General features: G+C 47.1%; 1 protein-coding gene across 1 annotated transcript in view; it reads right to left on the bottom strand.

Moving 5' to 3' along the window:
- Positions 1-25699, bottom strand: part of LOC147081822 (uncharacterized) — a gene marked incomplete at its 5' end in the record, with an annotated part of 178371 nt that overhangs the window by 101712 nt on the left and 50960 nt on the right. The window contains 4 exons of the mRNA XM_085980655.1: positions 16682-16774; positions 23095-23217; positions 23310-23415; positions 25071-25180. Coding sequence (XP_085836781.1) covers positions 16682-16774; positions 23095-23217; positions 23310-23415; positions 25071-25180 — 432 coding nt within the window. The remainder of the gene's footprint in view (positions 1-16681; positions 16775-23094; positions 23218-23309; positions 23416-25070; positions 25181-25699) is intronic.

Below are 25699 nucleotides of genomic sequence, written 5' to 3'. Positions count from 1 at the left end.
TATGTGCCGCCTCTGGTGCTCCCTCGCAGGTCCGCCGACTCTCCGCTCTCTCGGGGCTCTGGGCCTCGCTGCTCGCCGCCTCTGGTGCTCTTTATGTGCCGCCTCTGGTGCTCCCTCGCAGGTTCGCCGACTCTCCGCTCTCCTGGCTTGATGGTACTGGGACAGTCAGGAATATGCCAGGCCATGAGGTTACCGATTGTGGTGTAATAAAATGCTGATGTTGCTGATGGCCCACAGCACCTCATGAACGGACAGCTTTGAGCTGCTAGATCTGTTCTGAGTCTTTCCCATTTAGCGTAGTTGTAGTGCCATACAACACTATGGAGGGTGTCCTCAGTGTGAAGATGGGACTTCATCTCCACAAGGACTGTGCAGTGGTCACGCCTACCAATACTGTCATGGACAAATGCATCTGCGACAGGTAGATTGGTGAGTACTAGTGGGCGTGGAGGGACTGAGGCTTAGGAGCATGGGGAAGGTCAGTGTCTGGAAGAATGGCGGATTGGGGTATGTGACCATTTAAGAAACACAAATAGGGACAGAAGAAGAAAATAAGGGAAAGAAAATAGAAAGAGAAGCCATGTGAGGATCTGATTCTTCCTACTCAGTTCCAAATAACCCTGCAACAACAACTTGTATTTATATAGCGCCTTTAACGTAGTAAAACATCCCAAGGCACTTCACAGGAGTATTACAAAACAAAAAATTTGACACCGAGCCAAGTAAGGAGGAATCAGCGCAGGTGACCAAAAGCTTGATCAAAGAGGTAGTTTTTAAGGAACGTCTTAAAGAAGGAAAGAGAGGTAGAGAGGCGGACAGGTTTAGGCACGGAATTCCAGAGCTTAGGGCCTATGCAACAGAAGGCACGTCACCAATGGTTGAGCGATTATAATCAGGGATGCTCAAGAGGGTAGAATTAGAGGAGCGCAGATAACTCAGGGGGTTGTGGGGCTGGAGGAGATTACAGAGATATGGAGGGGCGAGGCCATGGAGGTCAGCGAGCACAGGGGTGATGGGTGAACAGGACTTGGTGCGAGTTAGGACACGGGCAGCCGAGTTTTGGATCACCTCAAGTTTATGTAGAGTAGAATGTGGGAGGCCAGCCAGGAGTGTGTTGGAATAGTGAAGTTTAGAGATAGCAGAGGCATGGATGAGGGTTTCAGCAGTGGATGAGCTGAGGCCAGGGCGGAGACGGGCGATGTTCCGGAGGTGGAAGTAGGCGGTCTTAGTTATGCCGTAGATGTGGTCAGAAGCTCATTTCAGGGTCAAATATGACACCAAGGTTGCGGACAGTGTGGTTCAGCCACTGACTAATGTTAGGGAGAGGGTTGGCATCAGTGGCTAGGGAACGGACTTTGTGGTGGGGACCGAAAACAAAGGCTTCGGTCTTCCCAATATTTAATTGGAGAAAATTTCTGCGCATCCAGAACTGGATGTCGGACAAGCAGTCTGACAATTTAGAGATGTGGAGGGGTTGAGAGAAGAGCTGGGTGTCATCAGCGTACATGTGGAAACTGACGCTATGTTTTCAGAAGATGTCGCCAACGGGCAGCATGTAGATTAGAAATAGGAGGGGGCCAAGGATAGATTCTTGGGGGACACCAGAGGTAACAATGTGGTAGCGGGAAGAGAAGCTGTTGCAGGTGATTCTCTGGCTACGATTAGATAGGTAAGAATGGAACCAGGCAAGTGCAGTCCCACCAGCTGGACGACAGTGGAGAGACGTTGGAGGAGGATAGAGTGGTCAACCGTGTCAAAGGCTGCAGACAAGTCAAGAAGGATGAGGAGGGATAGTTTACATTTGTCACATTCACAAAGGATGTCATTTGTGACTTTGATGAGAAACGTTTCGGTACTGTGGCAGGGGCGGAAACCTGATTGGAGCCGTTCAAACATAGAGTTGCGGGAAAGATGGGCAGGGATTTGGGAGGCGACAACACGTTCAACGACTTTGGGGAGGAAAGGGAGGTTGGAGATGGGGTGGTAGTTTGCAAGGACGGAGGGGTCAAGAGTTGTTTTTTTGAGGAGGGGGTGATGACGGCAGATTTGAGGGAGAAAGGGACAGTACCTGAGGAGAGAGAACATCAAGGCAGCATTTGACCGGGTGTGGCATGAAGGGGCCCTAGTAAAACTGAAGTCAATCGGAATCAGGGGGCAAACTCTCAACTGGCTGGAGCCATACAGGAAGATGGTTGTAGTGGTTGAAGGTCAATCATCACAGCCCCAGGACATCGCTGCTAGGCAGTGTCCAAGGCCCAACCATCTTCAGCTGTTTCAACACATAGAGAGAGCACAGCGCCAACATGTTCCCGTAAAGGTCAAGGGTGGGACCAGCAAGTCCAGGGAACCCTGGATGTGAAGGGATATACAAGAATGGATTAGGTAAAAAAGGGAGGCGTTTGGCAGATACAAAGGACTAAAAACAGGGCAAGGCCTAGAGGAGTATAGAAAGTGCAGGGGGGTACATAAAAAAGAAATTAGGAGAGCGAAGAGGAGGCATGAAAAAACACTGGTGGGCAAAATAAAGGAAAATCCCAAGGTGTTTTATAAGTATAATTAAGGGCAAGAGGATAAGCAGGGAAAGAGTAGGGCCCATTAGGGACCAAAGCGGCAATCTGTGTGTAGAGCCGGAAGATGTAGGTGAGATTTTAAATGAATATTTTGCATTTGTGTTCACTATGGAGAAGGACGATATAGGCAGAGAAATCAGGCAGGGGCTTGTGATATACTTGAACAAATTAGCATTGAGAGGGAGGAGGCACTAGCGGTTTTAGCAGGCTTAAAAGTGGATAAATCCCCAGGCCCAGACAAGATGTATCCCAGGCTGCTGTGTGAGGCAAGGGAGGAGATTGCAGGGGCTCTGACACAAATTTTCAGAACCTCTCTGGCCACAGGGGAGGTGCCAGAGGACTGGAGGACAGCTAATGTAGTACCATTATTCAAGAAGGGTAGTAGGGATAAACCAGGGAAAATTACAGGCTAGTGAACCTAACATCAGCGGTAGGGAAATTATTGGAAATAATTCTGAGGGACAGAATTAGTCTCCACTTGGAGAGGCAAGGATTAATCAAGGATAGTCAGTCAGGGGGAGATCATGTCTAACCAATTTGATTGAATTTTTCGAGGGGGTGACTAGGTGTGTGGATAAGGGTAGTGCAGTTGATATAGTCTACATGGACTTCAGTAAGGCTTTTGACAAAGTCCCACATGGGAGACTGGTCAAGAAGGTAAGAGCCCATGGGATCCAGGGCAATTTGGTACATTGGATCCAAAATTGGCTTAGTGGCAGGAGGCAGAGGGTGATGGTTGAAGGTTGTTTTTGTGACTTGAAGCCTGTGTCCAGTGGTGTACCGCAGGGATCGGTGCTGGGTCCCTTGATGTTTGTAGTGTAAATTAATGATTTAGATATGAATGTAGGAGGTATGATCAGTAAGTTCGCAAATGACACGAAAATTGGTAGAGTGGTAAATAGCGAGGAGGAAAGCCTCAGGCTACAGGACAATATAGATGGGTTGGTCAGATGGGCAGAACAGTGGCAAATGGAATTTAACCCTGAAAAGTGTGAGGTGATGCATTTTGGGAGGACTAACAAGGCAAGGGAATACACAATGAATGGTAGGACCCTAGGAAGGACAAAGGATCAGAGGGACCTTGGTGTGCATGTACATATATCCCTGAAGGCAGCAGGACAGGTAGATAAGGTGGTTAAGAAGGCATATGGGATACTTGCCTTCATTAGCCGAGACATAGACTATAAGAGCAGGGAGGTTATGATGGAGCTGTACAAAATGCTAATTAGGCCACAGCTGGAATACTGTGTGCAGTTCTGGTCGCCACACTATAGGAAGGATCTGATTGCATTGGAGAGGATGCAGAGGAGATTCACCAGGATGTTACCTGGGCTGGAGCGTTTCAGCTATGAAGAGAGACTGGACAGGCTGGGGTTGTTTACCTTAGAGCAGAGAAGGCTGAGGGGGGACCTGATTGAGGTGTACAAAATTATGAGGGGCATAGATAGGGTAGATAGAAAGGAACTTTTCCCCTCAGTAGAGGGGTCAATAACCAGGGGGCATAGTTTCAAGGTAAGGGGTAGGAGGTTTAGAGGGGATTTGAGGGAAAACTTTTTCACCCAGAGGGCGGTTGGAATCTGGAACTCACTTCCTGAAAGGGTGGTAGAGGCAGGAACCCTCACAACATTCAAGAATCATTTAGATGAGCACTTGAAACGCCATAGCATACAAGGCTACGGACCAAGTGCTGGAAAATGGGATTAGAATAAATAGGGCTTGATGGCCGGCACAGACACGATGGGCCGAAGGGCCTCTTTCTATGCTGTATAACTCTATGACACTATGACATTCCCTCCAACATAAGGTCAGAAATGGGGATGTTCACTGATGACTGTACAGTGTTCAGCGCCATTCACAACTCCTCAGATAATGAAGCAGTCCATGCCCGCATGCAACAACACCTGGACGACGTTCAGGCTTGGGCTGATAAGTGGCAGGTAACATTCGCATCACAGAAGTGCCAGGCAATGACTATCTCCAACAAGCGAGAGTCTAACCACTGCCCCTTGACATTCAACGGCATTACCATCGCCGAATCCCCCACCATCAACATCCTGGGGGTCACCATTGACCAGAAACTTAACTGGACCAGCCACATAAATACTGTGGCAACAAGAGCAGGTCAGAGGCTAGGTATTCTGCAGCGAGTGTCTCACCTCCTGACTCCCCAAAGCCTTTCCACCATCTACAAGGCACAAGTAAGGAGTGTGATGGAATACTCTCCACTTGCCTGGTTCAGTACTGCTCCAACAACACTCAAGAAGCTCGACACCATCCAGGACAAAGCAGCCCATTTGATTGGCAGCCCATCCACCACCTTAAACATTCACTCCATCCACCACCGCCGTACCGTGGCTGCATTGCGTAACTTCTACAAGATGCTCTGTGACATAATAAAACTCACTACGCACTTGGTTCGAGTATAAAGCAAGGCTTTAATCAACTTGTTTCAAAACATGGAGGTCAAGTTATCTTTCACTAGTTCCTGTTTACAAAATGACCTGGGCAAGCTGGGCCCACGCCTGAGTATTTATACTCCTTGGACAGCGCCACCAGCTGGCCGTCCAGTGTTATTTCATGAGTCTTTCTTCATGGATCATAAGATTCATAACACACTGCAGCAACTCGCCAAGGCTTCTTCGGCTACACCTCACAAACCTGCAACCTCTTCCACCTAGAAGGACAAGGGTAGCAGGTGCATGGGAACACCACCACCTCCAAGTTCTCCTCCAAGTCACACACCATCCTGACTTGGAAATATATCGCCGATCCTTCATCCTCGCTGGGTCAAAATCCTTGAACTCCCTACCAAACAGCATTGTGGGAGTACCTTCACCACACGGACTGCAGCGGTTCAAGAAGGCGGCTCACCACCACCTTCTCAAGGGCAATTAAGGATGGGCAATAAATGCTGGTCTTGCCAGCGATGCCCACATCCCATAAACAAATTTTTAAAAAGTCGTTCGGTGCAGAGGCTGAGGGAGGAAAGCAGTGAAGATAGCTCAGTAATAAGATTTTTATGGTACTTGGGTGAGCGGTAGAGAAGAATAATTTTAAATGAGAGGTGTGAGGGGTGGAATACGGTGAGATGCTCAAAGGAGAAGAAAGTGCCAGAGGTGTAGGGGACAGACCAAGGTGTGATTTGGTGATGAGAGCCACACGGCCACCATGGCAGTCTGAGCGTGGAAAGTGGTGGAAGATATAGCCAGGCAGGTAGGCTTCATTTAAGGGTAAGGTGTCATCACCCCTCAACCAAGTTTCCGTCAGGGCCATGTTGATGCAATCATCCACGATAAGCTCATGGATGCCAAGGCCCTTGTTCGCAAGTGAACGGACATTCTGCAGAGAGATGCAGAGAGGGTCGGTGATGGCTGCCCTACTGCCATGGATGGGGAGCAGATTGGCAAGATTTGCCCCCAGTTGGCGCGCTGGGGGGGGAAGGTGAGTGAGAGAGGATGGGACAGTTGGGGTTGCTGCTCGTAAGGAGGCAGCGACGAGTGCCTCGATGGGCCCTTCGTAGGATGCCAAGAGTGGCACAGAGGGAAGCTGTATGCTTATCTAAGAGGGAGTCAAGCCTGGGACGCTGGTAGGAGAATAGGAAGGTCGAAGAGTAATGAAGGATTGGGGTAGGGATTTGGGAGGGCAGAGTATCCGAGAGAGGAGAGATGAAAGGAGGCATGACAACAGGAGAGAGCAGTCAGGGAGGGATAGAGAGAAAAGGAAAAGGGCGGGAAAAAGTGGAAAAGTATTGAATGGCTTGGATCCGGAGCAGCAGCCAAAGTGCGCACGCGAATGGACACAGGGGAAAAGCTCAGGTTACACAGGCCTGGTTAAATGTAATAGTTAGTGGATACCTATTTTCTGGTAGCAGGGAATAGGTTGGAGACAATAGTAGGGAGACCAGGGTCAAAGTCAGAGGTCCCATGGACGGACAAAGCCAACGTAAGCAAGATGGAGCCAGCACAGAGTATCGATGAACCGCTGTCCAAAGCAGGCGAGTGAAGTCCAGAAGCTATTTGAAGGGTAGAGAGTTCGAGGTTGGAGGTAGTTGCTGTAGGAATGAGAGTCGGTAGCGGTGCAGAAAGATGATGGCTAAATTGATGCAAGTTGGAGGTCACCGTAGCTCAATGCGGCGGAAAATAGGTAAAATCACAAGGCAGCGACCAGCAAAGCTGAAAACCGGTAGAATGAGTCACCAGACAGCAAGTGAAACAGCAGCTTCTTGCTAGAAGCCAACAGAGCTGAAAAACCAGTAGACCCAGTTCAGCAGAGACACAGCCGCAGTTTAAAGGTTAAAACATCTTTTAGCAGCAGAGTTAGAGACACAGCAGATAAGTCTTACAGTGTAATCCAGTGTAGTCCAGTGCAGAAGCGTAGTGGTGTCATCCAGTGTAGTTCAAAGCAGAAATGAAGTCTAGATGTCCAGAGAAGTCCAGAAGATCGGAAACCAATTTGAGAAAAGAATTCAGCAGCATAAGACTTAAAGCGACTGAAAAGCAGAGCAGAGTCACAGCCACCGAGCCAAACAGTGTAGTCAGTAGAGCAGCATAGTCCTGTTGGTAGAGGAATCCAGGTGATGGAAGTCAAGTTGCAGCAGAGTTCCGGCAGTTGAAGGAGCTCAGTGAGTACAAAGACACGCCGGGTCGGGGGATGGGCAGCGGACTCTGCAGGGGTAACTTTAAACTTGTAGTTTGAACTTGTAGTTTGGGCTGAAATGTCTTCACTATCAGAGCCAGGGTATCTTAAGCAACAGAAGAAAGGAGATTGGGGGAAGAAATGGCAATGGATAACCAAGGATACAGTTGAAGAGTAAAGCAGCTCAGTAAGGACTGCCAGCCCAGGAGCCATCTTGAATGCAAGCCAATGCCCTAATGGGTAGGGGTGTCCCAGTTGGACAAGCACTGTGAAACTTACTAGTGCTCTGTTCAGGTAGGTTGCTTACTTTTAGCTGCTCAAATTTCAGCAGTACTCTTGCGAGTACATGGGGGCACATAAGCTTCGACTCTGCGACGTAAGTTCGCTAGTCTTAGATAAGTAGAGTGCATCTCTCTAGGGAGAGAGTGTACACTTCCTATTGGGGAAACAGAAACTCTACCTATGATTTTACACCGCCAAGGTTCTTTCACAGGTCATATATCCAGAAACCATTCGTTGCATTGGCGTGAACTCCATCCTTGTAAGGATGTGTCTATGACCAAAGAGTGTTGGGGTGCCAGTATCATATTTTTCATGTATTACCACCGTTCGGTGCTCTACTACAAGTCCTAGGCCTAGAAATTGGATAAGGCCCAAAAATGGGCATAGGGATCGCGATGCACTATCAAACTGCGGCAGTTCGGAGGACTGCAGGTAGCACGCAGCCTTCATGCTGCCTGCTAATTTACATGTTTGTAGCATTCAGCCCAGCACTAAACACGCTGCTGAGTGGCTGAACGCTCAGCAAGGGGCCCAGGATCGTGTGAGGCAAGCTCCAATTAAAGCTTGCCTGCATTACATAAAGGCAGTCTGCAACACTTAAAGGGAGGTGCCTTCTGCCTGCAACAGGTGATTGAACTGGCTGGGAGGACATTGGAGAAGAAACTTGTTATGATGGCACAACAGGGGAGAGAGTGTGCACCAACATTCTCGGATGCAGCACTGGAGGCGTTGGTCCAGGAGGTCAACTCCAGGAGAGAGGTCCACTTTTCACAGGGGGCCAGAAGGCCCTCCAGACAACAGACCAGGCTGCAGTGGGAGCAGTTGGCCACTGTGGTAAATTGCCAGCAGTTTAGCCCTGAGGACCTGGACTCAGTGCAGGAAGAAGTTTAATGACCTCACACGAGTGGTCAAAGTTAGTGAATTAATCTTCAAAAGCCATATCCCACCATCTGCACCATTAGCTTCACACAATGCTCAATGCACCACATGCCCATCACTCACCTACCAACAATCTCTACCAAACACAACTCACACCTCTTATTCATAAGAACATAAGAACATAAGAAATAGGAGCAGGAGTAGGCCAATCGGCCCCTCGAGCCTGCTCCGCCATTCAATAAGATCATGGCTGATCTGATCCTAACCGCCAATCCACTATCACAGAACCATCTCCTGAATCTTAACAGAATTAGACACACGAAATAGGAGCAGGATCAGGCTACACGGCCCCTGGGCCCGCTCCGCTACCCACAGGGCCATGACCGATCCGAACCTAGACTCATGTCCAAATTCCTGCCCGCTCCCCGTAACCCTTAATTCCCTTTACTTCTAGGAAACTGTCTATTTTTGTTTTAAATTTATGTAATGATGTAGCTTCTACAGCTTTTTGGGGCAGCATATTCCATGGACCTACCACCCTCTGAGTGAAGTAGTTCCTCCTCATCTCAGTTTTGAAAGAGCAGCCCCTTATTCTAAGACTATGCCCCCTAGTTCTAGTTTCACCCATCATCGGGAACATCTTCCCCGCATCCACCCGATCCAACGCCTTCACAATCTTATATGTTTCAATAAGATCGCCTCTCATTCTCCTGAACTCCAATGAGTAGAGTCCCAATCTACTCAACCTCTCCTCATATGTCCATCCCCTCATCCCCGGGATTAACCGAGTAAACCTTCTTTGTACTGACTCGAGAGCAAGTATGTCCTTTCTTAAGTATGGACAACAAAACTGTACGCAGTACTCCAGGTGCGGCCTCACCAATACCTTGTACAACTGAAGCAATACCTCCCTATTTTTATATTCTATCCCCCTAGCAATGAAAGCCAACATTCCATTGGCCTTCTTAATCACTTGCTGCACCTGCATACTAACCTTTTGAGTTTCGTGCACCAGGACCCCCAGATCCCTTTGTACTTCAGTACTTTCAAGTTTCTTGCCATTAAGATAATAACTTGCTCTATGATTTTTCCTGCCAAAGTGCATAACCTCACACTTTCCAGGATTGTATTCCATCTGCCAAATCACTGCCCACTTACTTAGCCTGTCTATGTCCCCTTGCAGGTTTTTTATGTCCTCCTCACTCACTACTTTCCCTCCCATCTTAGTATCATCTGCAAACTTTGATATGTTACACTCGGTCCCCTCCTCCAAATCGTTAATATAGATTGTAAAGAGTTGGGGACCCAGCACTGACCCCTGCGGAACACCACTAGTTACTGATTGCCAGTCTGAGAATGAACCATTTATCCCAACTCTCTGCCTTCTGTTAGATAGCCAATCCTCTATCCATGCCAGAATATTACCCCCAATCCTGTGATTTTTTATCTTAAGCAATAATCTTTTGTGTGGCACCTTGTCAAATGCCTTTTGGAAGTCTAAATACACTACGTCCACTGGTTCCCCTTTATCCACCCTATATGTTATCACAGAAATCACAGAAACCCCACAGTGCAGATAGAGGCCATTTCGGCCCATCGAGTCTGCACCGACACATATCCCACCCGATCCCCGTAACCCCTACACCAACACATATCCCACCCTATCCCCGTAACCCCACGTATTTAACCCCCTAACACTAAGGGTCAATTTATCATAGCCAATCAACCTAACCCGCACATCTTTGGACTGTGGGAGGAAACCGGAGCACCCGGAGGAAACCCATGCAAACACGGGGAGAATGTGCAAACTCCACACAGACAGTCACCCGAGGCCGGATTCGAACCCGGGTCCCTGGCGCTGTGAGGCAACAGTGCTAACCACTATGCCACCGTGCCTCCAGCAAATTTGTCAAACATGACTTCCCCTTCATAAAACCATGCTGACTTTGTCCTATTAAATTATGATTATCCAGATGTCCTGTTATTGTCTCCTTAATAATGGACTCCAAAATTTTACCTACCACAGATGTTAGGCTAACCGGTCTATGGATTCCAGCCTTCTGTCTACTGCCCTTTTTAAATAAGCGTGTTACATTAGCAGTTTTCCAGTCTGCCGGGACCTTTGCCGAGTCCAGGGAGTTTTGGAAAATTATTACCAATGCATCCACAATCCCTACCGCCACGTCCCTCAAGACCCTAGGATGTAAGCCATCAGGTCCAGGTGATTTATCCGCCTTGAGTCCCATTATTTTACCGAGTACCATTTCCTTAGTGATTTTGACTGTGTTTAACTCCTCCCCCCCTTTAGCCCCCTGTTTGTCCAGTGTTCGGATATTCTTAGTGTCTTCTACTGTAAAGACTGATATAAAATATTCATTCAGTGTTTTTGCCATCTCCATATTTCCCACCATTAATTTCCCGGTCTCATCCTCTAAGGGACCAACATTTACTTTAGCCACCCTTTTTCTTTTTATATAACTATAAAAACTCTTACTATCTGTTTTTACATTTTTTGCTAATTTACTTTCATAATCTATCTTCCCTTTCTTAATCAATCTTTTTGTTATTTTTTGCTGTCTTTTAAAGTTTCCCCAATCCTCTATCCTCCCACTAGATTTGGCTACCTTATATGCCCTTGTTTTTAGTCGAATACTATCCTTAATTTCTTTACTTAGCCACGGATGGCTGTCTTTTCTTTTACACCCTTTTCTTCTCAGTGGAATATATATTTTTTGGAAGTTGTAAAATAACTCCTTAAATGTACACCACTGATCATGTATCGTCTTACCCTTTAATCTATTTTCCCAATCCACTCTACTCAATTCCGCTCTCATACATTCATAGTCTCCTTTATTCAAGCTTAGCACGCTTGTTTGAGATCCAACCTTCTCACCCTCTAATTGAATATGGAATTCAACCATGTTATGGTCACTCATTCCGAGGGGATCCTTTACTAGGACATTTTTAATTAATCCTGTCTCGTTACACAGGACGAGATCTAAGGTTGCTTGCCCCCTGGTCGGTTCAGTTACATACTGCTCAAGAAACCCATCCCTAATACACTCAATGAACTCATCCTCAAGGCAGCCCTGCCCAATTTGAATTGTCCAATTAATATGATAGTTAAAATCCCCCATAATTATAGATGTTCCCTTATTACAAGCCTCAACTATTTCCTGATTGATAATCCGTCCAACAGTGTTGCCACTGTTCGGAGGCCTATAGACTACGCCCACTAGTGTTTTTTTCCCCTGATTATTCCTTACCTCCACCCAAACTGTTTCATTATCCTGATCTTTTGACCCAATATCATTTCTCTGTATTACAGTGATTCCTTCCTTTATTAACATAGCCACCCCACCTCCCCTTCCTTCCTGCCTGTCCTTCCTGATCGTTAAATAACCTGGTATGTTTAATTCCCAGGCATTGTCACCCTGCAGCCATGTTTCTGTAATGGCCACAAGATCATACCCATATGTAGTTATTTGTGCCATTAACTCGTCTATTTTGTTACGAATGCTACGTGCATTCAGATAGAGAACTTTCAAAGATGTTTTGTGACACTTAGTTCCTGCTTTTGCCCTTTTTATTACTTTACCTTTTACTCCATACCTTCTGCCCCTTCCTGACACGCTCTGGTTTTTAATTTCCCCACTGCTACCTAAGTCTATGACCTTCTCTGTTGTCATTTTTATTATTTGCTCTCTAGGAACCTCCCCCCCACTAGTTAGTTTAAAGCCCACTCTACAGCCCTAGTTATATGATCTGCCAGGACTCTAGTCCCAGCACTGGCCAAGTGAAGCCCGTCCCAATGAAACAGCTCCCTCCTGCCCCAGTACTGGTGCCAGTGTCCCAGGAAGCAAAACCCATTTCTCCCACACCAGTCTTTGAGCCACGCATTTAACTCTCTCATTTTATTTGTCCTAGCCAAATTCGCTCGTGGCTCAGGTAATAATCCAGCCCTTGTGGTTCTGCATTTTAATTTGGCCCCTAGCTGCTCAAACTCCCTCAGCAGAACCTCCTTCCTTGTCCTATCTATGTCGTTGGTACCAACATGGACCACGACAACTGGATCCTCCCCCTCCCACTCCAAGTTTCTCTCCAGTCCAGAGGAGATGTCCTTAACCCTAGCACCGGGCAGGCAACACAGCCTTCGGGACTCTCGCTCTTGGCTGCAAAGAACTCTATCTATCCCCCTAACGATACTATCCCCTACCACTACAACATTTCTTTTAACTCCCCCCACTTGAATGGCCCACCGCTCCACGGTGCTGTGGCCAGGTTACTCATCCTCCCCGCAGTCCCTGTTCCCATCCTCACAGGGAGTAAAAGCCTCGAACCTGTTGGACAAGTGCAAGGGCTGCGGCTCCTCCAACACTACCTCCTGGATCCCCGTACCTGCCTCACTTCTAGTCAGACCACCCTGACCCTGGCCACGGACTACATCTGAATTCATTAATCTAATTGGTGTGAATACCTCGTGATACACAGAGTCCAGGTAACTCTCCCCCTCCCTGATGTGTCTCAGTGTTTGAAGCTCGGACTCCAGCTCTTCAACACGGAGCCGGAATTCCTCGAGCAGCCAACACTTACTGCAAATGTGATCACCGTGAGCATCAATGGTGTCCACCAGCTCCCACATATTGCAGCAGCAACACATCACCTGATCTCCCATTCTATGTAATTAATTAAATTTATTAATATTATTCTTAAATACCCTCTGCCCCAATCCTAGATGGTGAATATCACACCTTAGAAACTATAAACCAAAGAGATTTAAGCTTAAAAACGGAGAAATACTTACCAACCAATCACTTCCCCACTTTCTGGTGACGTCACACGTGGATTACTTTTCACCTCTCTCCTTCCCTCCGAGTTCCCAGACTGGAGACTGGAGAGCCTTACCTGGTCTCTGGAGCCTTTATACAGCCGCTCAGCCCACGATTCCCGCCGATTCTCGCACTGAGGCCTTACCTGGGTCTCTGGAGCCTTTATACAGCCGCTCAGCCCGCGATTCCCGCCGATTCTCACGCTGAGGCCTTACCTGGTCTCTGGAGCCTTTATACAGCCGCTCAGCCCGCGATTCCCGCCGATTCTCGCACTGAGGCCTTACCTGGGCTCTGGAGCCTTTATACAGCCGCTCAGCCCGCGATTCCCGCCGATTCTCACGCTGAGGCCTTACCTGGTCTCTGGAGCCTTTATACAGCCGCTCAGCCCGCGATTCCCGACGATTCTCGCACTGAGGCCTTACCTGGGTCTCTGGAGCCTTTATACAGCCGCTCAGCCCGCGATTCCCGCCGATTCTCGCACTGAGGCCTTACCTGGGCTCTGGAGCCTTTATACAGCCGCTCAGCCGCGATTCCCGCCGATTCTCGCACTGAGGCCTTACCTGGTCTCTGGAGCCTTTATACAGCCGCTCAGCCCACGATTCCCGCCGATTCTCGCACTGAGGCCTTACCTGGTCTCTGGAGCCTTTATACAGCCGCTCAGCCGCGATTCCCACCGATTCTCGCACTGAGGCCTTACCTGGGTCTCTGGAGCCTTTATACAGCCGCTCAGCCCGCGATTCCCGCCGATTCTCGCACTGAGGCCTTACCTGGGTCTCTGGGAGCCTTTATACAGCCGCTCAGCCCGCGATTCCCGCTGATTCATAGCTTCACCTCACCCACACACTTACCACTGTTGCAAGCCTCGCACCCACATCTCACAGCTTGAACACACTGTCAGCTATTCAACCATGACAGGCACATCGCCCAAACACATTACACCACACTCACTGATACACTTCCTTTACTCTATCAGGAAAAGGTGCTGCATAACCGGCGCCAGTAGACCTTAACCAGCAGGGGACAGGCTCACCTGCATGACCTCACCCCTCAGAATCACAGAATCACAGAATCCCCACAGTGCAGATAGAGGCCATTTCGGCCCATCGAGCCTGCACCGACACATATCCCACCCTATCCCCGTAACCCCACGTATTTAATCCCCTAACACTAAGGGTCAATTTATCATAGCCAAATCAACCTAACCCGCACATCTTTGGACTGTGGGAGGAAACCGGAGCACCCGGAGGAAACCCACGCAGACACAGGGAGAATGTGCAAACTCCACACAGACAGTCGCCCGAGGCCAGATTTGAACCCGGGTCCCTGGCGCTGTGAGGCAACAGTGCTAACCACTATGCCACCGTGCCCCCCCTCCTTGGAGGAGTCGGTGCCATTCAACCATGACAGGCACGTCACCCAAACACACTTAATGACACATTACCCTTTCTTTTGCAGGCAAAGGTGCCGCATAACCAGTGCCAGCAGACATTAACTGGCGGTGGACAGGCTCACCTGCATGCATCTCTTGCTTTCCTCCCTCCCCTCACCACAACCCTACCTATGTGCCTTTCTCATTTCAGACACCCAAGAAATTCAGCCTGCCCAGTCAGTGGATCAATATGAAGAGGGAGAGAAGAGTGAAGGAGAAGAAGAAGAAACATCGTCACTCGATTTCACAGTCCCAGCCACAAGCTCTGATGCTGACACACCGTGTACTTTAGAGGATAGGTTAGATGCAGGGTCTATAAAGTTTGATTGGAATGTTTGCTTTGTGGTGGCTTTTATTTCAGCATTGTGGCCAAGAGGGCGCTGTGATGGTCAGTAACAGAGGGAAGGTAAGGTGTGGGACTAATGTTGAATGGGGAATTTGCAGTTGCAAAACATCTCAACATTTAGATACGGTGCCTGCAAAGCCACGAGCGTGCAGTCAATGGCGCCCTGCACCAAGGGGAAGTCCGTTATCCTGGCAAAGCCACGTGCTCACTCCGCCTGCTTCTCTCTGGTCAGAGAGAAGACAATGAATTCCCTTTCCTAGCATTAAGAGCATCTGTCACCTCCCTTATGCAGCAGTAGACGGCGAACTGGGAGGTATTACAGATGTCGCCTGCTCCAGCCTGGAAGGATCCCGACTCAAAGAAAATCAGGACCATGTTCACCTTCACAGCCACTAGCAGTGCTGTCCTTGCCCTGGAGAGAGGCTGTAGGTCTGGTTGCAAGAGGTGGCAGAGTTCTGTGGGTACCTCCTTCGTAAATCGCAGACGTCTCAGACGTTACCTCAGGTTGAGGTAAGAGAATTGTTCTCGGCAACCCTAGGTGGGCAAGGCCTCGTGCTGATAGCCCTGCTCTCCCTCCTGCTCCTCTCTCTGTGAGCAGCTTGACCTCTTCGTCGCTGCCTCTGCTCCATCTCCCAGTCATGCTGCAGGCCAAGGGGGATGACAACTAGAGCACCCATGACTGGGAGCAAGTGGTCTGACCAGAACCCTTGAATTCAGAAGCACGACCTTCCCCACTTGCAGCACCACTCCCTCTCACCTCACTAACTTTAAATAACTAGAGACAGCTGTAAACAGTTCCACAAACTTACATAGAGCCAGTAGAAATCAAAAAGCAAGTTACCTGAAAGTTCTTGATGATTCCTTTAAAATAGCGCTGGTGGGGGGGGTCCTTTCGGCTGCTGAACGCATGAACGCTGATTGACATCACGATCTGCCTACTTACCATACTTCCAGCACACGCTCCTAACGGCTACCCTAACACCCTCACCAAGATGGCGTCTGGCGCCGCCTGAAGTGTGCACACGCTGCTCGGACACCATTTTGGGGCCGATTCAGCACCCACAGCCCTCAAACATCAGGCGCACACATTTTTCACACCTGATCTTCACCCACCCTTTCCCACAACAGAATTAGCTTCACACCACACAGTCATCACCTAAAAACATCTGCACACACGTTTGAAAATCTCAACAGCATTTTAAAATGCAGCATTCTTAGTGAGGAACAGTAATGTTTACGGGTTACTTCCCAACAATATGACAAAGTTGCACTTTATTGAAGGAATTGTTTAAAAAGGTAGCCATCTGTCACATACATCCATTAATTTAAGAATATAAGGTGACGGACATGGAATTCCTGATGCATGCCCAGAGTGCACGTTGGGAAATTGCTGATTCCTAGTCTGTGATTTTTCGATCATTAATTTTAATAGACGGAATATCTCGGGTCTGGAGTGTGCAATTTCATGATTTGAGCTCTGGGCATGTGCAGGGAGTGCAGAAATGGAAAATCTACCTATAATTTTCCAGCCACGAATTTTCCTGAATCCAGCTCTGCAGGTTTGAGATGAGACTTACGCCAGCCACCATGACCCCGCTATGATCCCAGTCCAGTTTCCTGGACTGTACACTTACGCTCATTTGATTTCTTTTGTAATTTTCAGCATCATGACATGAAAACAAACTTAGATTAGAATGTAAGGCATAAATACCTTGTACTCCTCCATTATTTTTCTAGTTTCATCCAAGAAGTTTGTGAAGTCAGGCATCTTGAGGAATCCAAATGCAATACCATACAGCTTTAACTGTAAAGACATACAAGCAATCACATGGTTGTATTTTAACTCATAATTGCAAGTTTTATCTTTCGTGTATGTCTGTAACATCACATCTTTGAAAGGAATCACTGCTAAAATAAGGTTTCAGAAGTGTCAAATAATCACTTATCGGTTAGTTACCAATCAGCTGCAAATAACGCAAAACAAAACAGACTCGTAAAAAATACCTAGTTTAAAAAAAATAGTTTTTAAATTGATTATTTAATGCCTGCAGAAGTATTTCTCCACATAGGTCTGCCCTAATGTTTGGAGGCTGGTGCATGAATTAAAATGTTTACCTAGATCTTTGGTGCTGGGAATTTCTCGGTATCATGGCCAAACTTTGTGTGTATATGAGAGATGTACAATATGTAGAGTGCTCTAAGACTAACTATTTCACATGAAAAATAATGGGCAAAAATTCCACTGTGTCAATCTGGTGCGCACTGGGAGTGCATATTGCAATACTGCATACTCCCAGCCTGCACTCTATGTCACTTGGCAATTAGAAAAGCTAAAAATAATGACTGTAAGGTGTGAGTGGTGGGAAAACACTTCAAAAATGGAAAAGACTTTACATTTTTCAGCATTGTATATAGTTTCAGCTATAAAATATCAGACACCTTGTCAGACATCAGTCTGTACCTCCAGCTAAACAGTGGGGTGTTAAGCCACTGACTTTGATCACAAACTCACTTTCGCGGGCATTTTTTTTTTTTTACAGAGGCCAGTGTCGGGAGGAGCAGAGAGCGGCGGTACAGTGAGTACTTAAACTCACTTTCGCGGGCTTTTTTACAGAGGCCGGTGTCGGGAGGAGCAGAGAGCGGCGGTACATTGAGTATTTAAACTCACTTTTGCGGGCTTTTTTTTTTTTTACAGAGGCCAGTGTTGGGAGGAGCAGAGAGCAGCGGTACAGTGAGTACTTAAACTCACTTTCGCGGGCTTTGTTACAGAGGCCAGTGTCGGGAGGAGCAGAGAGCAGCGTTAAAGTGAGTACTTAAACTCAGTTTCGCGAGCTTTTTTACAGAGGCTTACCAATCTCTCAGACCGGCGGCGGCGTTCCGGAGCCACGTCACGATTCAAAAAGTGATGCGGGCAAGAGGAAGCAGCTGATTGGGCGAGTACGGCCAGGTGAGTATTTATATTACTCTATAGTTTGACAGTTAAGATTAATAGTTTATAAAATTTAGAAGGTCTTAATTTTTGTGGTTATAGTTTCTAAGGTCTCTGTTGTGTATCGGGGAGTGCTAGTAACCAAAGGCACTTGAGTATATCATTTAATTGTAGTGTAATTAATGGTATTGATTTGATTTAATTTAAATTAATTAAAGGGTAAGTCATGGCAGGACAGTTCGGCCCCGTGGCATGCTCCTCCTGCGCTATGTGGGAAATCAGGGACACTTCCTGTGTCCCTGACGACCATGTGTGCGGGAAGTGTATCCAGCTGCAGCTACTGACAGACCGCATTGCGGTGCTGGAGCTGCGAATGGATACATACTGGAGCATTCGCGATGCTGAGGACATTGTGGATAGCACGTTTAGGGAGTTGGTCACACCGCAGGTAAAGGCTGCACAGGCAGGAAGGGAATGGGTGACCACCAGGCAGAGTAGTAGGCGCAGGCAGGTAGTGCAGGGGTCCCCTGTGGCCACACCCCTCCCAAACAGATATACCACTTTGGATATTGTTGAGGGAGATGGCTTATCGGGGGAAGGCAGCAGCAGCCAACTTCCTGGCACCATGGGTGGTTCTGCTGCACAGGACAGGAGTAAAAAGAGTGGGAGAGCTATAGTGATAGGGGATTCTATTGTAAGGGGAATAGATAGGCGTTTCTGCGGCCGCAAACGAGACTCCAGGATGGTATGTTGCCTCCCTGGTGCAAGGGTCAAGGATGTCTCGGGGCGGCTGCAGGGCATTCTGGAGGGGGAGGGTGAACAACCAGTTGTCGTGGTGCATATGGGTACCAACGATATAGGTAAAAAAACGGGATGACGTCCTAAAAGCTGAATATAGGGAGTTAGGAGGTAAATTAAAAAATGGGACCTCAAAGGTAGTAATCTCAGGATTGCTACCAGTGCCACGTGCTAGTCAGAGTAGAAATAGAAGGATATTTCAGATGAATACGTGACTAGAGAAATGGTGCAAGGGGGAGGGATTCAAATTCCTGGGACATTGGAACCGGTTCTCAGGGAGGTGGGACCAGTAAAAACTGGATGGTTTGCACCTGGGCGGGACTGGGACCGATGTCCTAGGGGGAGTGTTTGCTAGTGCTGTTGGGCAGGGTTTAAACTAAAATGACAGGAGGTTGGGAACCTGTGCAGGGAGACAGAGGAAATGGAAGCAAGGATAGAAACAAAAGACAGGAAGGAGAAAAGCAAAAGTGGAAGGCACAGAATTCAAGGGTGTAAAAGAAACAGGGCTACAGTAAATAATAATTCTAAAAGGACTAAGAGTGTTAAAAAAACAAGCCTGAAGGCTTTGTGTCTTAATGCGAGGAGCATCCAAAATAAGGTGGATGAATTAGCTGCGCAAATAGATGTAAACGGATATGATGTAATTGGAATTACGGAGACATGGCTCCAGGGTGACCAAGGCTGGGAATTCAACATCCAGAGGTATTCAATATTCAGGAAGGACAGGCAAAAAGGAAAAGGAGCTGGGGTAGCATTGCTAGTTAAAGAGGGGATTAACACAATAGTAAGGAAGGATATTAGCTCTGATGATGTGGAATCTGTATGGGTAGAACTGAGAAATACCAAGGGGCAGAAAACGTTAGTGGGAGTTGTATACAGACCCCCAAACAGTAATGCTGAGGTTGGGGATGGCATTAAACGGGAAATTAGAGACACGTGCAATAAGGGCAGAGCAGTTATCATGATTGACTTTAATCTACATATAGATTGGGCTAACCAAATTAGTAACAATACTGTGGAGGAAGAATTCCTGGAGTGTATACAGGATGGTTTCCTGGACCAATATGTCGAGGAACCAACTAGACATCAGGCCATCTTCGACTGGGTATTTTGTAATGAGAAAGGATTAATTAGCAATCTTGTTGTGCGAGGCCCCTTGGGGAGGAGCGATCATAATATGATAGAATTCTTCATTAAAATGGAGAGTGAAGTAGTTGACTCGGAGACTAGGGTCCTGAATTTAAAGAAAGGAAACTACGATGGTATGAGGCGCGAGTTGGCTAGGATGGATTGGGGAATCTTACTTAAAGGGTTGACGGTGGATAGGCAATGACAAACATTTAAAGATCACATGGATGAACTACAGAATTTGTTCATCCCTGTTTGGCATAAAAATAAAAAAAAGGTGACTCAACTGTGGCTAACTAGGGAAATAAGGGATAGCATAAGATCCAAAAGAGGACATATAAATTGGCCAGAAAAGCAGCAAACCTGAGGATTGGGAGCAGATTAGGACTCAGCAAAGGAGGACAAAGTGATTAATTAAGAGGGGGGAAACAGAATATGAGAGTAAGCTTGCAGGGAACATAAAAACTGACTGTAAAAGCTTCTATAGATATGTGAAGAGAAAAAGATTGGTGAAGTCAAGCGTAGGTCCCTTGCAGTCAGAATCAGGGGAATTTATAATGGGGGACAAAGAAAGGGCAGACCAATTAAATACATACTTCGGTTCTGTCTTCACAAAGGAGGACACAAATAACCTTCCAGAGATGTCGGGGAACATAGGGTCTAATGAGAGGGAGGAATTGAATGAAATCAGTTTTTGTAGGGAAATGGTGTTAGGGAAATTGACGGCATTGAAGGCCGATAAATCCCCACGGCCTGATAATCTACATCCTAGGGTACTTAAGGAAGTGGCCCTAGAAATAGTGGATGCATTGCTGGTCATCTTCCAAAATTCTATGGACTCTGGAATAGTTCCCATGGATTGGAGGGTAGCTAATGTAACCCCACTATTTAAAAAAGGTGGTAGAGAGAAAACGGGGAATTATAGACCGGTAAGCCTGACATCGGTAGTGGGGAAAATGCTAGAGCCCATAATATAGATGTAATAGCAGAGCACTTGGAAAACAGTGACAGGATCGGACAAAGTCAACATGGATTTACAAAAGATCAATCATGCTTGACTAATCTACTGGAATTTTTTGAGGATGTAACTGGTAGAATAGATAAGGGAGAACCAGTGGATGTGGTGAATTTGGACTTTCAGAAGGTTTTCGATAAGGTCCCACATAAGAGATTGGCGTGCAAAGTTAAAGCACATGGGATAGGGGGTAAGGTACTGGTTGGCAGGCAGGAAGCAAAGAGTTGGAATAAACGGGTCTTTTTCCGAGTGGCAGGCAGCGACTAGTGGGGTACCGCAGGGATCGGTGCTAGGACCCCAGCCATTCACAATATATATGAATGATCTAGACGAGGGAACTAGATGTAATATCTCCAAGTTTGCAGACGACACAAAGCTGGGCGGGCGTGTGTGCTGTGAGGAGAATGTGAGAAACTCCAGTATGATTTGGACAGGTTGGGTGATTGGGCAGATGCATGGCAGATGCAGTATAATGTGGATAAATGCGAGGTTATCCACTTTGGTGGCAAAAACAGGAAGACAGATTATTATCTGAATGGCAATAGATTGGGAAAAGGGGAAGTGCAACGAGACTTGGGTGTCATTGTGCACCAATCGCTGAAGGTAAGCATGCAGGTGTAGCAGGCAGTTAAGGAGGCAAATGTTGGCCTTCATAGCGAGAGGATTCGAGTACAGGAGCAAGGATGTCTTGCTGCAGTTGTACAGGGCCTTGGTGAGACCACATCTTGAGTATTGTGTGCAGTTTTGGTCGCCTTATCTGAGGAAGGATGTTCTTGCCATGGAGGGAGTGCAGCGAAGATTCACCAGACTGATACCTGGGATGGCAGGAATGACATATGAAGAGAGATTGGGTCGATTAGGCTTATATTCGCTAGAGTTTAGAAGAATGAGAGGGGATCTAATTGAAACTTATAAAATTCTAAAAGGACTAGACAGATTAGATGCAGGAACAATGTTCCCGATGGCAGGGGAGTCCAGAACCAGGGGTCACAGTCTAAGGATAAGGGGTAAGCCATTTAGGACTGAGATGAGGAGGAATTTCTTCACCCAGAGAGTGGTGAACCTGTGAAATTCTCTACCACAGAAGGCAGTTGAGGCCAATTCATTAAATATATTCAAGAAGGAGTTAGATATATTTCTTAAGGCTAAAGGGATCAAGGGATATGGGGAGAAGGCAGGGACAGGGACAGGGTACTAAACTTGGATGATCAGCCATGATCTCATTAAATGCCATAACAGGCTTGAGGGGCCGAATGGCCTACTCCTGCTCCTATCTTCTATGTTTCTATGTAAACTCCCCTTTCCAGCCACTGTCTCAGGTTCAACCAGATTGTTCATAAACTCAGGGTCCTGTTTGACCCCGAGCTGAGCTTTGAACCTCATATCCTTTCCATCATCAAGACCATCTCAATAATATCGGCCACCTCTTCCCCAACCTCAGCCCATCTTCCATTGAAAGCCTCATACAAGCTTTCATCACTTCCAGACTTGAATACTCCAAAGCTTTCCTGGCTTACCTCCAATCTTCTACCCTCCATAAATCTCTGCTGCTCGTATCCTATCCCGCACCGAGTCCTGCTCACCTATCTCCCATATACTTATTGACCTGCACTGCCTGCCAGTCCCCCAACACCTTATATGTAAAATGACTGACATTAATCACTCCATGGCCTCGCACCTCCCTGAAACCTCCTCTAGCTACGCTACTTCCGCCAAACTCTTCATTCCTCTGACTTCAGCCTCTTGTGCAACCAACCCTTCCAGCCTTTGCCCTGCCATTTTAACTTCTGCTGTGTAGGTCAGACTGTCTGGAATTCTCCAACTCCTCTACCTCTCCACCTCCCTATTCCCTTTAAGGCCCTCGTAAAACTTTCGGATAGCGGGGGGGGGGGGGGGGGGTCGGTTCCGATCACGCGGGGGTCGGTTCCGATCGCGTGGGGGTCGGTTCCGATCACCGGGGGGGGGGGGGGGTGGGTCCAATCACGGGGGTGGGGGAGGGGGCGGTTTCCGATCGCGGGGGGGGGGGGGGTCGGTTCCGATCGCGGGGGGGTCGGTTCTGATCGCGCGGGGGTCGGTTCCGATCGCGCGGAGGTTGGTTCCGATCGCGGGGGGGGGTCGATTCCGATCGCGGGGGAGGGACTCTAAAGACACTTACCTTGTGGATAGTTTCAGATTTTTTGAATTTTAACCTCTGACCCGACCCTAATCCATCCATTTTGGGGAGTTGACATTCAGCTGATTGACTGTTACATACCTCGTAAGCAGGATGTCTGCCATTAAAATATGGGTTGAATATACCCATGCTGTTGATGAGCGATTTTTTGCTGTTCCATTGCTCCATGGCTTTTTCTGCTGCTTCTTCCAGTAACGGTTTAACCTACAACATTGATAGATTATCAGGCACATTGTTGAAGTAAATATTACTTCCTGCAAACCACATTTTTAACCTACATCTTCTTCCATACCTACCGTGTTTGAAATAAGCCCAACTCTTGCTTTCCTCAGTTTTTTATCCGTGTTCATCAAGACTTTTTCATGGGCTTCACTGGCAGAGGATAAAAGTAATCCCATTGACCTGAAGTACAATTAAAATGTTGATAAGATTTATACATATCGAGTTGGTCTTGAAATTGAGAATAAAGGACGTGTCTGCAGTGGACGGAGTGGCAGAGATTCCGGAGGGCACTTAGGTCAGGATCAAGGGACCTCCGATGTTCGGGGCTAAGCTGATGATACAAAGCTGGGTGGGAATGTAAGTTGTGAGGAGGATGCAAGGAGGCTTCAAGGGGATATAGACAGGCTAAGTGGGCAAGAACATGGCAAATGGAATAAATGTGGAGAAATGTGAAGTTATCCACTTTGGTAGGAAAAATAGAAAAGCAAAGTATTTTTTAAATGGTGCGAGATTGGGAAATGTTGGTGTTCAGAGGGACCTGGGTGTCCTTGTACACGAATTACTGAAAGTTAACATGCAGGTACAGCAAGCAATTAGGAAAGCAAATGGTACGTTGGCCTTTATTACAAGAGGATTTGCGTATAAGAGTAAAGATGTCTTACTGCAATTATATAGGGCCCTGGTGAGACGACACCTTGGGTTTTGTGTACAGTTTTCTGGTCTCCTTACCTAAGGAATGATATACTTGTCATAGAGGGAGTGCAACGAAGGTTCACCAGACTGATTCCTGGGATGGGGGATTGTCCTATGAGGAGAGATTGAGTAAACTAGGCCTATATTCTCTAGAGTTTAGAAGAATGAGAGGTGATCTCATTGAAACATACAAAATTCTTACAGGGTTTGACAGGGTAGATGCAGGGAGGATGTTTCCCCTGGTTGGGGAATCTAGAACCAGAGGTCACAGTCTCAGAATAAGAGGTCGGCCACTTAGGACTGAGTTGAGGAGAAATTTCTTCACTCAGAGGGTGGTGAATCTTTGGAATTCTCTGCCCCAGAGGGCTGTGGAGGCTCAGTCATTGAGTATATTCAAGACAGAGATCGACAGATTTTTGAATATTAAGGGTATGGGGATAGTGCAGGAAAGTGGAGATTTTTTTTAAATTTGTTCGTGGGATGTGGGTGCTGCTGGCAAGGCCAGCATTTAATGCCCATCCCTAATTGCCCTTGAGAAGGTGGGGTTGAGCCGCCTTCTTGAACCGCTGCAGTCCGTGTGGTGAAGTACTCCCACAGTGCTGTTGGGGAGAGAGGTCCAGGATTTTGACCCAGCGACGATGAAGGATCAGCGATACACTTCCAAGTCAGGATCGTGTGGTAGAAGATCAGCCATGATCTTATTGAATGGCGGAGCAGGCTCAAAGAGCAAATGGCCTACTCCTGTTCCTATTTCTTATTATAAGGTAGAAATAAAGAAGCGAAATTATTTCCTAAAGGTGGACCAAGTGGTAAGTTTCCACTTTTGCGCTCCTAGTGCAAAGCAGCACATACGGAGCGCGCACACTGGAACACTGGAGCAGATGATCATGTGCCCATTACACAGCAGGCCAGATTTTCAGTCCATGAATTTACATGGAAAATTTACCCTTAAAGGATGAATCAAGCCACATGGGCTGAAAGACACTTTTGCACCTACATTCCAATGTTCTTTGGCAGAAACCGAGAGAAAGAGAAACAAAAGGAAAAAAGAATTGGTTCTTTGTGCATTTACCTCAATTTGCCGATATTCCTCTAGCTGAATGAAAATTTAGAATATGGTATCTCTTTCAATGGGTACTTACTCTTTGTTACGCTGAAGTTTTTGCCATTTTTCTACAGCACTTGTTTCCTCGCCACAAAACTGCAAATAATGTTCCGCTCTCTCTTCCAGTTGGCAAAGCAGCTTTTTAACCTAGATGATATGAAATTCAAATTCCGCATTTAGTTGAATTTTATAAATTTCTTAATGCACACTGTATTTTTTTAACAGAGCTATAAGTAAACAAAGCTGCATTCATCCAGGGGGAAAATCTCTCAACAGTACAGATTGAGGCAGACTGATTTATGTTTTCAAGCAATGGTTAGCAACATCCCACAGGCAAGATTTGGAATCAGTTCCTTCAAAGTTCTTCAGACAGATGTAATCCTTAAGTAAGAGAAATTCTTGTAGCTGCAATTTAACGTCCACTATCTACTAATAATTCGATTTTTGTCTTTCTGATCAATATTATCACAGAATTTAATCAGCTATCACTGGATTTACAGCCTGCAGGACTGTCACCCTGTGGGTTGGCTATGAAACAATGGCCCTGATTTTACCTCCCCCCACCTACCAAAAAACAGACGGAGGGCTTGGGTGGGCGGGGGACGGGGGGTGGCAGTTAAAATAAAGGCAGCGATTTACACCTGTGATCCCGTGGCCTTCCCGCCT

Source organism: Somniosus microcephalus, unplaced genomic scaffold, assembly GCF_052327205.1.
Source record: "Somniosus microcephalus isolate GS21.2 unplaced genomic scaffold, FLI_Smic_1.0 scaffold336, whole genome shotgun sequence".
NCBI lineage: Eukaryota > Metazoa > Chordata > Chondrichthyes > Squaliformes > Somniosidae > Somniosus > Somniosus microcephalus.
This window is presented reverse-complemented; position numbering and strand designations above follow the sequence as displayed.